This window comes from Eutrigla gurnardus (genome assembly GCF_963514095.1).
Source record: "Eutrigla gurnardus genome assembly, chromosome: 13".
NCBI lineage: Eukaryota > Metazoa > Chordata > Actinopteri > Perciformes > Triglidae > Eutrigla > Eutrigla gurnardus.
Genome location: NC_139936.1, coordinates 12,629,870 through 12,645,963, shown reverse-complemented (window position 1 = coordinate 12,645,963; position 16,094 = coordinate 12,629,870). Strand labels below are relative to the sequence as shown.

Sequence of the window (16,094 nt, the reverse complement as noted above, 5' to 3'; positions counted from 1 at the left end):
AGTATAAGGTCACCATGGAATTATTTTAAATGCAGTTCGTTTGCACACTTAGTTATGAGGAATTTGGCTTTTTTATTTTTTCACTGTTCAATTTGCACTTTTTATCTACTGCGATTTATACATCTTATACTTTTTATATTGCTCTTCCAACATGTTTTTTTTTTTTACATATTGTGTTCTTTATCTTTAGTTACTGTGTTGTCACTGTGTGTAATGCTGCTGCTACTCTAATTTCCCAGCTTGGGATCAATAAAGTATATCTATCTATCTATCTATCTATCTATCTATCTATCTATCTATCTATCTATCTCAACAAAAATATAAACGCAACACTTTTGTTTTTGCTCCCATTTTTCATGAGATGGACTTAAAGATCTAAAATTCATTCCAGATACACAATATTACCATTTCTCTCAAACATTGTTCACAAATCTGTCTAAATGTGTGATAGTGAGCACTTCTGCTTTGCTGAGATAATCCATCCCACCTCACAGGTGTGCCACATCAAGATGCTGATCTGACATCATGATTAGTGCACAGGTGTGCCTTAGACTGTCCACAATAAAAGGCCAATAGATGCCTATCTATCTATCTTGTGTGAGAAGCTTTGAGTAATTAATTGCAAAGTAAAGCTTCAAAAATCTAAATGCTGAGTATTTAATGATGCACTTTAATCCAAAAGATTTTTGGACATTTCTCTAAACTTTAAACAACAAACAAAATCTACTCACTGTGGCATTAGAGGTTAATCTTTTATTGAGCTTTAGAGAGCAGATAGAAATCTAGGACAAAATCTTCTTAAGAAATTTATAACATCAGAAGGCAAAAAGCATGTCGACATTGAGGCATAACCAAAGACACATTTTCTATGTTACACATATTTAAGGCACATTTGTCTCTGTGTGTGTGTGTTGAAAAGCAGCAATAAAACCAGAAATTTGCTCCCACACCATCAAAAGCTTGAAAGACAAAAGAGTACTTTAAAGTCGGTTTTACAGAGGGCAGAATTTTCTAATACAGCCGAACTGATCTTTAATAGCAGTGGAAGTGTATAGACTAAAATTAAATAGAAAAAAAAATACCAGTAGTTCTGAGTGTAACGTTCATGACATTATGAGGGGAAAGAATATTGCTGCCGTATGACACAGCTTACACGCATTTCACCTATTAAGCCCATTTGTGACACCATTAATTTGACCAAGCACAGGAAAAAGTCTCATTGGGTCCCTCATCCCATTTAAAGGGGCAAATATTAAGATTAAATACAAACCAGGCAATGAGTGCCTAGAGAGAGAGAACATGTTTCTAATTCTTTTTGAGTTTGAAGTTCAGTAATTGGAGTTGAGCATTCAAAGTTAACTAGACACAGATATTTGAATCCATACTGGCACTTAAATGCCAAGTGTAAATGGGTTAAACACAATCTGTACGTCTGGAATGTGTTTCCTAGAGCTTTGGTCCCTACTCCACCACAACATATTCTGTCCCTCAGTCCACAGTGTGCAATGTCCAAGACAAATCCCTCACAGGCGGAAATGCACTCGGCAAACTGTAAAAAACGTGGCAATCCAATGCTTTGAAATGAACACTGATGCGACGCGGAGGGCTGAGGTGTTTGCACAAAATAATGGAACTAAAATGGAGTTACAGTTGGAAAGAGAGCAGCAAATCCATTTTAGGTACTTAATAAAACTCTGAGCTCCCCGACCCCCCTAAGACCAAAAGGAAGACAGTGATGATGCTTCAACAGGGCCGGCTCAGTCCGAGTCCTCATCGTCCAAGTACTCCTCGGCGTTGCTGTGTGCGCGGGTGATGCCTGAAACAAGAGAAATCAAACATCTCACTGCTTATGTGTAGAGGTCTCCTGTAGTACTGATAGTACCAATGCATAGTACTGAAAGTTAACTCTAGGACTAGAAATAATATAAATATTATTATTATTCCATACTGTTTACATGATGGATAAGGCTTCATAAACTATCATTATTATTATACATTATGGCTCATCTCATGTGGCATTCTCAGGACAGACAGTATGAGACAGAAAAGATCACTATATATCTTTACTGAGTGGCACAAAGGTTACATGAAATTGGCTAACAGTTTGCAGAAGTTTTGAAACACATTTTCTTCATCTGCAGCTCTTACAGAGGCTCAGTTACGTTTTAAGCTTACTGGATCCCATAGCCTGTTCATAACGGTGTCTGATGAGGCTTTCTGTTCCCTGGTTGTAATGGAGAATGTAACACACATGTCAAACCAGTTATTGCTCCCCCCTTGAACAGTTTGTGACCTTTGCTGCGCTGCTGCTGCTGGTGCTAAAATCAAGGATCGACTGTGGCCTTTACTGGGAAGTATTCTGCTAAATGACCTAAATGTAAATGTAAATGTAAGTAGTAGCTGCAATACTTACTGGCTCCCTGCCTCCTTTTGAGAAGTGATGCACACATTGGGTTGGTGGACATCTCCAGAGCCAGCTTATTCTCATTGTTCCTGAAGTCGATCCTCGGGTCTGAAACAAACACAACTCACAATAAAAGACTGAAAACTAAAAATCACACACACAAACACACAAAATATGTTTCCCTGCTTTGTTTTGGTAGCCATCCAAATAAAGAAGGTGACTTTCTTTTTTATAAGCCAAATAAGAGACGTGGCCGGATACTCACTCTTGTTTAGCAACATTTCCACAATGTCAGAATAACCCTTCCACGCAGCAGCATGCAGAGCGGTGTCCCCAAGTTTATTCTGAAACACAAAGCATCGACGTCACCCTGTCAGCCATCAACTTTGACATCATTGCGACCCGAACCACAGCTCTAAAAGAAAGATGCCTTATTCAAAATAAAGAGCAACATTACACGTCTAAGTAATACAGTATGTTGGGCCCATCATCGGCCTCCAGAAGAGCCTCAATGTGTCTCAGTACAGGTGTGATAGAGATATTGCCAGGGTGTGATTTGTGAGAAAAAATAAATAAATAAAAAGGGTGGGGGGGTAAATTATGTATTAATTAATTAAATAATTGTATAGACAATAATATTGCAACTTGAATTCAACCACTGAATTTGCAGGAATATTTGAATCCATTTTGGTCAGAAGGTTAAATGCAAATTTAAGATGCCAGGATCAAATCCTCCCCTTTCAGTAACATGAATCGTGCCACTTGGCCTCTTAAAAAGTAATATTCAACATATTAATAGACTAAGTACTATGCCTGCTTGTCAGAAAACAGTCTGCATTGATGACGAGCTTCTGTCTTCTTTTTTCTGATTTCCTGTGGAGGGGTCATCAGAGGCGTATCATCCCTCCTTCGCACAAATCTCTGAGCAGGAAGGAGGCAACGCCTGGTCTGTTTACTGAGATGAACAGCAGACTGTTCAGCGGGGAGACCTTCATTCTAAATCTAGCATAGACACAGCGTCACACCGCCGGTCACATGAGTGCAAGCGCTGACAGTGCAAGTCCTTTTTCTTATTTTATTGTTGTCTGCACAATAGTTCTCAGGTTGCAAGTTGCACCCTGGGTATTGTATTCAATTCATCATAAAGCTTTTGCCATAACTCCATTCTGCAAATCTTGATATGAGAATATGAGATGGGCTTGGAAATCATGTAACAACATGCTGTTGTTTATGAGCCATTCGTTTTTAAACCCATCTTACCTGCTGATTGAGCTCCACGCTGGGCTGGCTTAGCAACACCTCCACCACATCTGACAGAAGAAGAAGAAAAAAGAGAACTTTGATTGGCTGATTGAGTGAAGAGATAGATAATGTATCACACAACAATGCAGGAACACAGAAGAACTGAAACGCATTAATAAACTAGTTCCTGTTTTTCTGTACTTCACTTCTCATGTAAAACAAATCTGCTGGTGTGTCACAATTTCAGATTTCAGACATTCAGTCTCTGCCTCAACAAATGGGTTTGTTCAAAGAAGCTGCAGTTCTTTTTGTGGTCTCAATCATACCATAAAAGTAATTCTTGTTCTCTCTCAGTTGATTCACCCGGTACAACACATACGACACTATCATACCATAACATACCACCACCATGTATACCATGTAACTGCATATAAGGAGTGGACATGGTCATCGTGATGTCACCCATTGGTTTGTGGACTACAGTTTTGAAGCCTCGAGTTCGGCATTTTGGCCGTCGCCATCTTGGAATTTTTGCAACCAGTGACCATCACCACACATTTTTGTTTGGTTTTACAGTTCGTGGCTCATTCTCTCCTTTCCGCTGGGTCTATGATGCAACAGGGTGCTTGGAGGTTTGACTCCAGTATGGTGGCGAAGTGAAGTGAAGCGGCTGAAATGGAACAAAATGTTTTGTCTATAACTTCCCTGCAGGAGAGGGAACGTGGTACAACACATGGTTGCCCCGCCCCGCTGCGCAGCTCGACTCGGAGAAAGAGCAGCAATCGAAAAAAGAGGGATGACCGGAGTGAAAAAGGTGAATAGAGGTGTCTTCAGGTAGGTCAGAAGTTATGTACATTTCATCTTAAACATCCCAACTATTGTTACCTTTATGTCCTCCATGGCATGCCCAGTAGAGGGCAGTGTTTCCAGCCTTGTCCAGCCCGTTGATTCCAACCTTGTTTTCCACACATTCCCTCAGCCAGCTCAGATTGCCTGTTCAAACACACACATATGTGTGTACGCACAATTGAAGGGAAGAAGGCTATTAATAATAGGAGGGAATTGTCTCGGATGACATGTCACAAAGAATAACACATTGAAAAATGGTATTGTGTGGATAGTTTCCGCACCTCGTTTGGCTGCTTCGTGCAATGGATTATCAATAGATTCTGCCTGCTCAGCCACTAAAAAAACAGAACAAAACAAGACCATTACTGCATGATTTAAGATTCACTAATGAGGGATAATTAAAAGAGACAAATGTCTGTATTAAGTAGAGATGCACCGATACTGATATTGGATATTGATCCAAAATCGACTCAAATAACTGGTAATCTAATAATATAATATCTATGTATTTTAAAACATTTTTATACATCTTGCTTTGATAAAAAGTTAGGAAAGCAACTTCCAAAGTGCAGGTATGAGTATCAGTATCAGATCAGTGCATTCCTAGTATTTTAGTCCCCACGTACATGTAATGGAATTCAAAGCTGTGGTTTCTACTCACCATAGTTACTTGGAATTAGTCCCGTCCTTCCTCGGCACGTCCCCTTCCACCAATTACTGTCACTCTAGAGATAAAAGTAATGCAGAAATCTTTATTAAAAACATATCACAGAAGAGAGACAAGCAGGGCAAAAGTGAACAAAAAAAGAATGCAAGTAAAATAGTAATGAAAGGAAGAAAATGTTGACAAAAAGTCTTCAACTAAAATGGAGATACAATACAAGTTCAGATTCAAACTGAAAGGGTCATGAGCACTTGAGGATGAGCTTTTACTTACTGTGTCAGAGATGTACAAGAAGTCTCCTTCTTCAAAGAACAGCTCGTCTGGCTGAAAAATAAACAACAAGACAATGTTAATCCAGACTAATCAATCAGTGTAATGTCGTCTATTCTAAGACTGACTTTTGTGTTGCATCTCACCACCGTTCTTTAAATGTTTTATTACTAACTGAAACACTAAACTGCTAAATTTGCTTCTTTCATTACTTTTACTATTTTTAAATGTATAAAATCAAATTATTCACTAATGGTAAAGAAAAGGAAAAAGTACATTGGAATATGTTAATTATTTAAGTTGATTTCATCCATTTCATCAGCACCCCTAAGTTTTTGCCATCTGGCAGCATACGGTTCGTCTTACATAGCATGTCTTTGGTTTGTGCAATTAATATTTCGACCATAAGGTGATGTTTTAACTCATCAGGCTCACAACCATCGGATTTACTGATGAATAAACCAAATTAACCAGAATATGTTATTTAACTCTTCTACTCCATTGCTGCACATTAAAGTCATATTGAAGTACAGAAAAGGACTCAACCATTGATCTTCAATGCTGCCCTACTTGCCAGGAGGCAAAATGGGCAGTAAGTAATTGGTCTTCAACAATCATCAAATATTAGAAAAACAAATCAATCTTAACAAACCAAAATCTCATACCGTTCTGGGGTCAAAGGTGAACAGTGCTCGGAACACCTTGACTTGGCCTAATAAAGAGAAAACACAAGAAGTTCATGTTAGAATGTATATTTATGGACAGTTTGTGCAACGTTTACCACGTTCCTTTATGCACAGGACTGGTGAGCAGAGCACACTGTACTTGAGAATATTACAGCTTTGAAAAGGTTCGTTCTGATGTTTTAGGGGTTGTATGAATGAATCGAGTCAGTGTATTTCCTACAGCACACTTTAAGTTGCCGTCAGAAGGCCCTTTCTGATTTGGAACTGAAGCCTCTATCGGTTGGTTTGTTTCTATTATTCAGTGACTCAGTATATCTGCAATAATCCCTTAAAAACACCAAAATCAGTTAGTTTGGATTCACCAAAGTCCCACAATAACACAAACTAACAGATCGAGGCAGCGGTTGATCGGCAACTTCTGTGATCTGCGGTTAAACTACGGGTTTTGTCAATGGAATCTTCGAAGAGAGCACATACGGCTTTGGTTCCCCCGATGGAAAGGGCTGTTTGACGGCAAGGTAGAGCAGTGAAAACATATTAAAAATATAGTGTTTGCTTAATCTGATATGGGTTTTTTAATGTGGGTTTAGCTGCTATCCTCATCGACAGCAGTACATTGATTTGCTCCTGTGCCGGGACTCCCGTCTGCAAGAGCCATTGGCATGTAGCCCGGCCTACAATGCAACCTGCACTTAAGACACATAGCTCCTTATGTCTGCTCGTGAACGCCTTCACTAAAATGACTGCTACAGCCAACAACAATACACATTTTTACATGCAGCGCCGGGACAGAAACACATAGCTGGCCCTTGGTAAGTCACCAGCAGAGGTAACTGCCCTCTGGTCCCCCGTGATGGCTCGCCGTCAAGCCTGGCGTTACCAGAGTGCTTGTGGCCTTAGTCAACAGCTGAACTACTTCATGGAGACCTACAACAGAGCTTGAAGAAGCAGTACTGCATTTTCACTTTTATTATTTACTTATTTTATCAAAAAAAAATCTCTTTTTTAAGCAATGTCTGAAGTTGTGTGCAGTATGGTGTACTGTATTTTTTACTTCAGATACACAAAGTTTACTAAACAGACTAATGACGTGGCTACACCAAGTACGGGCTTTTGCTTTGAATTTCAGGTAAAAAAACAATTCCATGCAAATTTGACTTATTTGCGCCAGTAGATAAACAATGCTTCACTCCACAGACTTCCCTTTCAAAGATTTGTCTTGTTCCACATGCTCTTATTGGACACAAACACACACACGGCTGGTAAATGCTGATTGCTTTAGCGAACGGGTCTAAATGTTGGACAGTTGTAACCCTCCCTCTGCGCTTACTCAGGGCTTCTGTTTAGCGAGCACACTGCCTCAGTGTCTCAGAATGAGGGGGGCTGCACAAGCCTGACTCTGTTCAACACAGCAAGCATGTCTTCTCTGCAGGCCCGGTCACGTCGCTCAAAACACACAAAAACCTGTGCCAACGGGTCCATGTTTTCTCCATATTTTAAACCCTTCAGCACGTAAAGATTCATTCTAGCCAAAAAAACAACAAAAAAATGTCCTCAGAGTGAGCAAAACATTGACAGTATATTTTATTTGCTTGTTAGTTTTGATGAAATTCAGCTCAATTTCAATGCAAGAGAAACTCAAACAGAGCAGCCCCCCCCCCCCCAAAAAAAAGGTGTCTAAACCTGACTTCCCCTATTACTGTTTGAAGCTCAACCCAAAAAACTTACCATTAAAGCCTCCAAAAATATGACACCAAGTAGTTCAGAGTAGTAGTACAGTTCTCTAGTATTGCCCTCTAAATACCTGGTTAACACAAAACTCTTAAAATGTACCGGTTTAGGTAGGGAGAAGAAGGGAGCACAAAAAAATGAACTCACAAGCCTGGTCCTGTTCGTTAGATAACATTGTTCAGGGTGCACCTATAAATTAAGTTACCATGGCACATGTGTAAAGCTGAAGATCTCTTCAAGTATCCACTGAACAAAACAAAAAAAGGTTTTAATTGAACTTTGAAAATAAATGTGATTTATTTATTTTTGTTGTTGATCAAAACATCCATTAGAGGGACAGTTACAGACTGGAAGCCCTGAAGCCGGGTGAGATCAGTTAAAAAGGACCAAAATCATCCAACGTGGTGGTTTGAACCAGAGGCCTTCAGTTAAAGAACTGCACCACCACACAACTATAAGCTGCTCACTACGATAAAACTCATGTAGGCAGTGAACCCTCAGCCATCCGTGTGAGTTACCGCATAGATGAAGCTACATCAGTGAAGCACCGACTATCTAATACTACTGAGGACTCTTCTGCAGCACGCCAACCAGCCATCTGTCAAGATAGACGGGACCGACTGCAGTCACTACCAGGCGTGGTGTCATGGAGCCGAGTCACGAATAAACATCAACAAGAGCATGATTGCTAATGAATGATGATTCCAGTTGTGTGTGTGCTCCGATTTCACAGCTAGCAGGCAAAACGTGACCATTTAGATTCTTTAAATTGTTCTCTGACATCCCACGTGAACAGCTTTTACTTTTCTTTTGTTTGCTTCTTTTACACCTGTCATTAGCTGATGCACAAGATGTGACAATTAAAAAAACAAACAAACACTGAATTGCCAGTTTAGTAAGTGAATTTAGCTGAGATGAATGTGGTTCAATACACCATCACTGCAATAAATCCTTCCTTCATAAAGAAAACAAAACAACTCCAAAACGCTTCACATTATGATCTTCAATAATACAGCATGTTTTCCAGGGCTGTAAACTTTGTGCCAATTATTCAGTTGATGACGTATGCCTATTAGTAACAGGAGGACCAGAATAGCAGCACAGGCTGAGTTTGCAGGAAATGAAGACTTATGCCATTGATCATCATCATCACCTCCTAACATACGGCCTAAAAGCCACTGAGTGGTGGAACTCTCCTTGCATGATTGATGAAAATAGGGAAGTCAAAGAGGCCTTAGCTGCTGCTGCTAAGAGCTGGATCCCCCTGTCAATCAGCAGTGAAGGCAATGTTACCAGCGCCTCTTCAGTCTTAGTCTTCTCTGTAACAATTAACATTCATATTAATTAGAGTTTATGGGATTTATTTCCACTGGGTGACATTTTACCAGAAAAATCAGGCGACCTCGCTCCCGAAGTACTCACCGTCCGCCCATTAAGCTTTCAACGCCAACAAGGTGTGTAAATTAGTCCTCGCTATAGACGAAGCAGAAGTTTGGGGCTGAATTAAAACGACCCAATAGTCGCAGTTGTTCTTACCTGGCTTGGCCGGCTTGGGAGGAGGTTTCGACATTTGCGAGGTTCACAGATAGAAATAAATAAATAAAACGAAATCCGTGGTGGGTTGTTTCGGTCACAAAAACGTCGCTTGAGTATGAACGCTTTGCTGTCACTGCCAATGAGGAAGTGCGAGCAGCACTACAGGCTAGACCGGAAAAGTAAGACTGCGCATGCGCACAGCTGAACCTGAAGGCTGCTTCTTCTTGTTTACTTCTCTTCTTGTGTTTTATGGCGTTTTTGGCAAAACACCGTTATGATGGTGATTATATGAGTTATAAAGTGGCAATAGTACGTGATGGTAAGCAGCATTCAGCAATGTATATCTCTCAAATACAGTTATCCCAAAAGTCAATGCACCTGAAGAAATGTAAAATCCACCTTAACAACACAAAAATGACAGTAGGCCTACCAACACAAACCAACAGGTTCGGAACAGAAATATTAAAAGCAAGAATATAAACAGCACTTGACAGGATGGGAAATGTGAGCCATTGCTATAATAATTTCATGAATAACTCACTTTTACATACTTTTTTAATGTTTTAACAAATTATTTATTTATTCATGTAAACCCTGAGCTTTCTCCACAGTGTTTCATCTATATAAATGTATAATTTAATAATAAGGGCAAAGCCTCCACAAAGGTTTTAGTAAAGATACCACCAGGCGCAAACTCATTTGGCACACTTTGGCACCAAAGTGTGCCAAATGGTTTACTTTCCACTTCCAATAGGAACTGGCTGGAAAATATGTCCATTATATGAGTCTATTGTCATCTACTGGAGCTTTTGTATATTAAATTTGCCTTGTGCTTCAACAACTTCTACTATTGTACACACAATAAAATCAATAAAACATGCATAATTTTGTCTCCAAATGGAGTAGTTTTATTATACAAACAGATAAGTAATACACAAATGCCAATGTGCAATTAAAAAAAAAAAAAAAAAAATACAAATTATCCAAACAAATACTATATAATAAAAAAGTTAAACTTGCTAATGTGCAATATAAATGTAAATGGTCAATGTCAACGTCCAATAAGAAAACAAAATAATCTCAATAAGTGCAACACTGTACTCTTGAAAACTATTACATGTTCGAATAATGTAAACATGAACAGGATAAAAAAGTAACGGTGCAATATATGCAACTATTTACAATTTCAATGGGCTATAAGGGGGCGGATTGTTGGCTGGCGTCATCACTCACTCTGAAGTCCCATCCCATGGTACTCCAGAAAGAAGTTTCTCTCTAGAGATGGGGTTTATGGCTCTTTGAAGGGAGCCGGATCTTGAGGAGCCGTTCTTTTCAAAGAGCCGTTCAAAAGACTGTCTCATTTATATTAATTTATTTTTAAGATGCTAGCCTAATGGTAACCCATTTTATCTGGGAAATAATCACTGGGAGGAATGATAGGGTAAGATTTGGATCTGAATTATTCAGACTTAGACATCGGATATCTGAGTTTGATATATTTTAAATATTGATTATAATTTAATTTAACATATGTGGACTAGATTTTAATGTCTGATCTGCGTTCATTGTAAACATTCCACAAGGTGGTGCTATATCCCTCTGCTTTGACAGTGAGATGACTATTTTGGATCTTTGTATACAATGTGTCGAAGCTCTCCGTCTCATTGGAGCAGGAGGAGGAGCAGCATGTGTGCGCGTGCTGTGAGCGTGACAGCGATAAAAAAAAAAAGAAAAAAAAAAAGAACGAAAAACAAAAAATGAACTGCGACTCGGTTCCCATCGTTCATAAAGAGCCGTTCAATAGATTCGGTTCGTTCGTGAACGTCACAACTCTATTTCTCTCAGGAACGAAGCAAAGTGCCACATTGCACTTGGAGCAGTAAATAGGCGTCTTCGTGTCCTTTACTTAATAGCCCGGCATCTGCTTCTCCTTCTCCGTTGGCCGCGCAGACCAAACCCTGCGGTCCTGAGCGACAGTTCTCCACCGGTACAAGTGTTGGTGAGCCAACATCACTGCGAGTAATCTGTAAATGCGACGTCTGACCGCCTCTGTAATCTCGCAAAATGTCCTTCTCGTTGTTATAAATGTTCTTTGCCATGGCGGGAAAAACGGTGTCAGATATAACTTTGTAAAACTTCGTTGCGCCTACGCCTCCCTTGCGCTCTCTGTGCGTAAAAGATTCCTGCAACACGACGACGTCGCCGTCGGAACGCATGGATGTTAAATCAGCTGGGTATTGTATTCCATAGGATGTTTGACTACAAACATGGCCGCACCGCGGATGGATTTACGACGATATAAATAATTGATTTCTTCTTGTCCCGCGCGTTAAATTAGCCCCAAAAAGTTAAAACCGATTTATAAACATATATATATATATTATATATATATTTGCACTAAAATACACTTTCGTTCTTGCTTTATGAAGATTAGGGTCTACACTTTGAGCAACAGTTGAAAAGAAACACCATTGTCCCGTTTTTTAGCGGATTAATACGGCTGTAGTTTGTTTGGCCCTTCGGCTGGCGGCTGGCCGATCGGGCTAAATAGGTTCATTCATTTGCTTTGAGGAGTTTTTGCACGTTAAGACAGTGAAATGAAGACCCTCGTCGTAGGAGTTGGCGGGTGAGTAAATCCCGAGCATTGTAAACATTAGTTGCTGTGTTGACCTCCTTGCAAGCCTTTTATTGTCCTCCTTGGGTCATTTTGCTCCAGATTGCCTGTTGGAACTCAGATAGCATTTTGCACCACATATTTAAGATATAAAGTTGAAACTCATGTTTTTATTATTACATCACACTTTACTAGTCTATGCTAAATGGGAAATACAGGAAGACGAGACAACAGGTCACATACAGGCTCCAGGAGATGCATTAGCCTATACTATTATTAAATTACATGTTATTACTGTCTAATATACATGCAGTGGGACCATCAGGGACGCCATCAGATCAATAGGGCATGTGACAACCATGTGGCAGATAAGACTGATGATAAGAGTTGGTTTGAGGGGGAAAAGTCACATGTCTAACATGTGTCTAACATGTGTCTAACATGTGTAAACATGCAGTCCTGAGAGCCAGAGAGAGAAATCAAATTAACAGTATATTATGCGGTCACGTTGTCGGTTGCTATTTGTGAACACAGCATCTCTCTCTTCAACAAAATAAGAGAACGAGCATCGTCTCTGCATAATATATAACATTATATTATATCTATATACATCATTTTTTCGTAAATTGTTTTATATTATGCAAATTATTTTTAATTCACTGCAGAGAGGTACTGGAAACTGTTGAGGCATCGAAGGGTCAATTTGAAAATATTTTATTTAAATTATTCATAATTTGTAAATGCAGACATTCAATAGAAGTGGCACACAGATATGCACACCCCTGCAGATACATATGTGAAAGAAAAATGAAATCAGGATGACGGTGAAGTTCTATGACTGAAATATTACATTTTCATTAGATTTAGCACTAACGGTGTGCAGGATATCTTTACTTTAATTTGCAATATCTCTCATTGTGACTTGTCTTGTTCGAAAACTAACTTACCAGGTTGAAAGCAGCGTTTCACTGGTCTCTTTGTTTAAAGTTTGTTGCACTTGATATGGTTTGGCAGCATGTCTGGCATTTGTAAATATTATTGGAAATATTACTACACCACCAACTAACATAATTAAAAACATTCAGTTTGTTTTGTTTTTAAACAAAAGATGTATTGAGTATTTACGATACAGGCGTTTGGCCTATAAATATTCTGGTTATACACAAGTTATGGTATTTGTTCTTTTACATACATTTTTTTTATTTTTTATGTGGATCCCTTAATGTATTGGCTGGCACATTTGCCAACACTGACATCTGCAATAAGCTGATATCAGCTGATAAATCAGCCGGCTGCTGTGGCATTGACATCCTGTAGTACACGACTACATCACAGCAAATAGCTTCTTAGCTGCTGTTAAATTGCACTTTTTTGGCTATTGTTGACTTGAGGTACGCAGTTATCTTCATTAAAAAGTTGCCGATTTCAGTTCATTTGAAGCAAGTGAGTAAAAGAAGTAACAATTTCAATTTGTGCGGCTTTAAAATGTTCGTATGCACGGATTTTCTTTCAGGATGACCAATGGAGGAAAATCTACTCTTGCGAGGAGTCTACACCAGCAGATACCCAACAGCTGTCTCATTGCACAGGATACATATTTTAAGGTACATGTCTTTAAATCATATCATTGCTTTTATACTTTGGCGGTTATGTTGGAAATATGAGAGCTTGAGTGATCACGCCCCTTTTCTTCAGGAGGATTCTGTGATACCAGTGGACAGAAATGGGTTCAAGCAATATGACAGTAAGGACACTTTATTCAGTTGTTGTTTTTTGAAGATATCAAGACATTTTCGGCACAGCTGGAGTCCGTCTATTCATCCATCTGAAAATGGTGGATGGATGAATGGGTTGATGCTACCATGAAGAACACTGCAGCATATCATTTCTATATTTTCTTGGGAGGTTGTAAAAAATTGCAAATTGTTGGCATATGTTTCCTATATATTTTAAATGTAATACTTTTAGGCCAAAAAGGAAAAAAGAAAGCTTTAATTGTAAAAACATCTATTTAGACCTTTGTGATTTGTTTTGAATTTGTAATATTATTTATTTAAACAGGGACAGTGCACAAAAAACCTTATATAAAACAAAGAGAGATGCATTGCAGCAGGTTTTATCAAACTTGCTATTTTCCACCTGTAGTCCCTAAAATGATTATTTTCATTGTATTTCTTGATTTTACTTGGTATTCCTTATAAAATGTCATAGTATAGTAAAAGCTATTCATTACAATGTCCCATTAAATGTTATAAAAACAAAGAAAAGCAGAACATCCTCAAATTTGAGATGCGGGAACCTGAGAATAATTGGCATATTGATGATAAATAACCTTAATATTAAGCCTTCTGACTGAGCAATGATAACCCTTCTCATTTTGTTCCATTGAAGCGCTCGATGCTCTCCACATGGACACGATGATGAAGGAGGTCAACTCATGGCGAAGGGATCCTGAGTCCTTCTTGAAGCGGCAAGGCCTGAGCCCAGAGCACACAGCACCGTCAGTGGACGAGGAGGTGTATGTGCTCATTGTGGAGGGCTTCCTCATTTTCAACCACAGGTACACGAAGGAGGCTCTAGTGAAGTTACTGTGCCTAGAATTTAAGGGTCCATAATATTCTCGAAAGTTCCCAAGAAGGAATTATATATAACGTGATGCTAATTTTAGAGAAAATGTGTTGCAAAATGTGTTGCAAAGTATGCAACTTCCAACTGTCAGTTACAGTTTGTAACTGTCCCCCAGGCTTAATTTAATGATACAAATCTGTCAATTAGTCATAATGCTGTAACTAACTGATTATTTTTGTGTGCTTTACCTTTCCAGGCCTCTGAATGAGCTGTTTTACAAAAGATACTTCTTGGAAATACCTTATGATGTCTGCCAGAGGAGACGAAGGTCAATCAATCTTTTCTCTACTACCTTTTTAGATGGACTTTGTGTCCATTTGTTATGTTTGAGCTTCAGTTAACAAAAAGCAGAAAGAACATTTACCAATGTTGCTCTCTGTGATAGGTCGAGGGTGTACACGCCTCCTGATCCTCCCGGATACTTTGATGGACACGTGTGGCCAATGTACCTTAAAAACCGCCAGGAGATGGAGATCACAGTGTCTGGAATTTGTGAGTGTCCAGTCAGAGCTGCCGCATGGGGCAATTAGGGTATTTATGTGGTTTATGTTAAATAGTGGACCCGTTATCATAGTTGCAGATTTACTAGTACGAAATCTTATCTGTTTTTCCAAGTATTTCTGGATGGACTGAAGCCAAAGGAAGAACTGCTGACTGATGTGCATAAAGAGGTTTGTCAGGAAATAAAAAGGCTCAGGGGTAAGTTGCTAACAATATTAAGAAAATCATGAGAAATATCTAACTATTTTTTACCACATCTGTTTGTATTTGGGAGTTCTGAAGTTTCGCTAATGCCCTTTTAGTTAGGCTACTTAAAATACTGTATTTAAATTAAGAACAAAAATATGCCACATTTAATTTTAATTCAAGAACGAAATGGTCAGAATTGTATTTGTTTGCCTTTCTGAAGATGGAGACTGGTGTTCCAGTGGAATGTGTGACCGAAGGGACCATGACCTAAGCTGTGGATGAGAATTTACTATCAAGGTGCATAAAACCAGCACACCTCTACAGTCACGTCATGTCACACCAGTTCTCAATGAACTGATTATCTGGGGCTCGAGTTGTGTGGTCTGTTATACTATAAAATGTTTGCTATTGCACGGTAATTCAGTGTTAAGAAAATAAATCAACAATAATCAGCACTCCGGATTCTGTCTTCATTTGAAACAAAGATGTCTTGCTAAATGATTCAGCTGGAGACCAGACGGAGACTGCAAGAATCACAGTGAAGCCGATGACTTTCCAGTAACGGACGTTATTTTAAAATAATAACGGTATTTTACAGTGACATTCTGCACATAAATATGTGAAGTTGCAATGTTTGATCTCTCACTATGTTGTTTTTGTGAGTTACATAAAGTGTGCATGATTGCTAAAGATCACTTTAAAATCCTTTCTCACTCAACTTTATATATTACAAATATTAAACGATGATCACTGCATACTGTGGTTTGGTGAGCATCATTT

The 16,094-nt window shown here is 39.0% G+C and overlaps 2 protein-coding genes across 3 annotated transcripts; one reads left to right on the top strand and one right to left on the bottom strand.

The window, feature by feature from the left end:
• Positions 1–733: 733 nt before the first annotated feature.
• Positions 734–9,539, bottom strand: ostf1 (osteoclast stimulating factor 1). The gene is made up of 10 exons (XM_084025050.1): positions 9,383–9,539; positions 6,095–6,141; positions 5,433–5,483; positions 5,157–5,220; positions 4,777–4,830; positions 4,532–4,639; positions 3,665–3,714; positions 2,670–2,748; positions 2,414–2,512; positions 734–1,816 (listed from the first exon to the last, which is right to left on the bottom strand). The coding sequence occupies exons 1-10, from the start codon at positions 9,414–9,416 to the stop codon at positions 1,758–1,760; spliced, it is 645 nt and encodes a 214-aa protein (XP_083881176.1). The 5' UTR covers positions 9,417–9,539; the 3' UTR covers positions 734–1,757.
• Positions 9,540–11,109: 1,570 nt separating this feature from the next.
• Positions 11,110–15,935, top strand: nmrk1 (nicotinamide riboside kinase 1). 2 transcript variants are annotated; one of them, XM_084025047.1, is made up of 8 exons: positions 11,110–12,008; positions 13,510–13,600; positions 13,692–13,740; positions 14,388–14,556; positions 14,821–14,892; positions 15,010–15,116; positions 15,240–15,323; positions 15,535–15,935. In XM_084025047.1, exons 1-8 carry the CDS (start codon positions 11,980–11,982, stop codon positions 15,594–15,596), a joined length of 663 nt encoding a protein of 220 aa, XP_083881173.1. In that variant the 5' UTR covers positions 11,110–11,979; the 3' UTR covers positions 15,597–15,935. The 2 variants fall into 2 exon arrangements, with proteins under 2 accessions (XP_083881173.1, XP_083881174.1); XM_084025048.1 differs by lacking the exon at positions 11,110–12,008 and adding an exon at positions 13,395–13,439.
• The last annotated feature ends 159 nt before the right edge of the window (positions 15,936–16,094 follow it).

Excerpts from the sequence above, each read along its gene's own strand:
- ostf1 (XM_084025050.1), bottom strand. The coding sequence starts at position 9,416 with ATGTCGAAACCTCCTCCCAAGCCGGCCAAGCCAG. Across the intron at positions 2,749-3,664 it reads GCGTGGAGCTCAATCAGCAG|AATAAACTTGGGGACACCGC; the intron begins GTAAGATGGGTT and ends TTTGTGTTTCAG. Across the intron at positions 2,513-2,669 it reads GGAAATGTTGCTAAACAAGA|ACCCGAGGATCGACTTCAGG; the intron begins GTGAGTATCCGG and ends TGTTTGTTTCAG.
- nmrk1 (XM_084025047.1), top strand. The coding sequence starts at position 11,980 with ATGAAGACCCTCGTCGTAGGAGTTGGCGG. Across the intron at positions 13,601-13,691 it reads CACAGGATACATATTTTAAG|GAGGATTCTGTGATACCAGT; the intron begins GTACATGTCTTT and ends CCTTTTCTTCAG. Across the intron at positions 13,741-14,387 it reads TGGGTTCAAGCAATATGACA|CGCTCGATGCTCTCCACATG; the intron begins GTAAGGACACTT and ends GTTCCATTGAAG.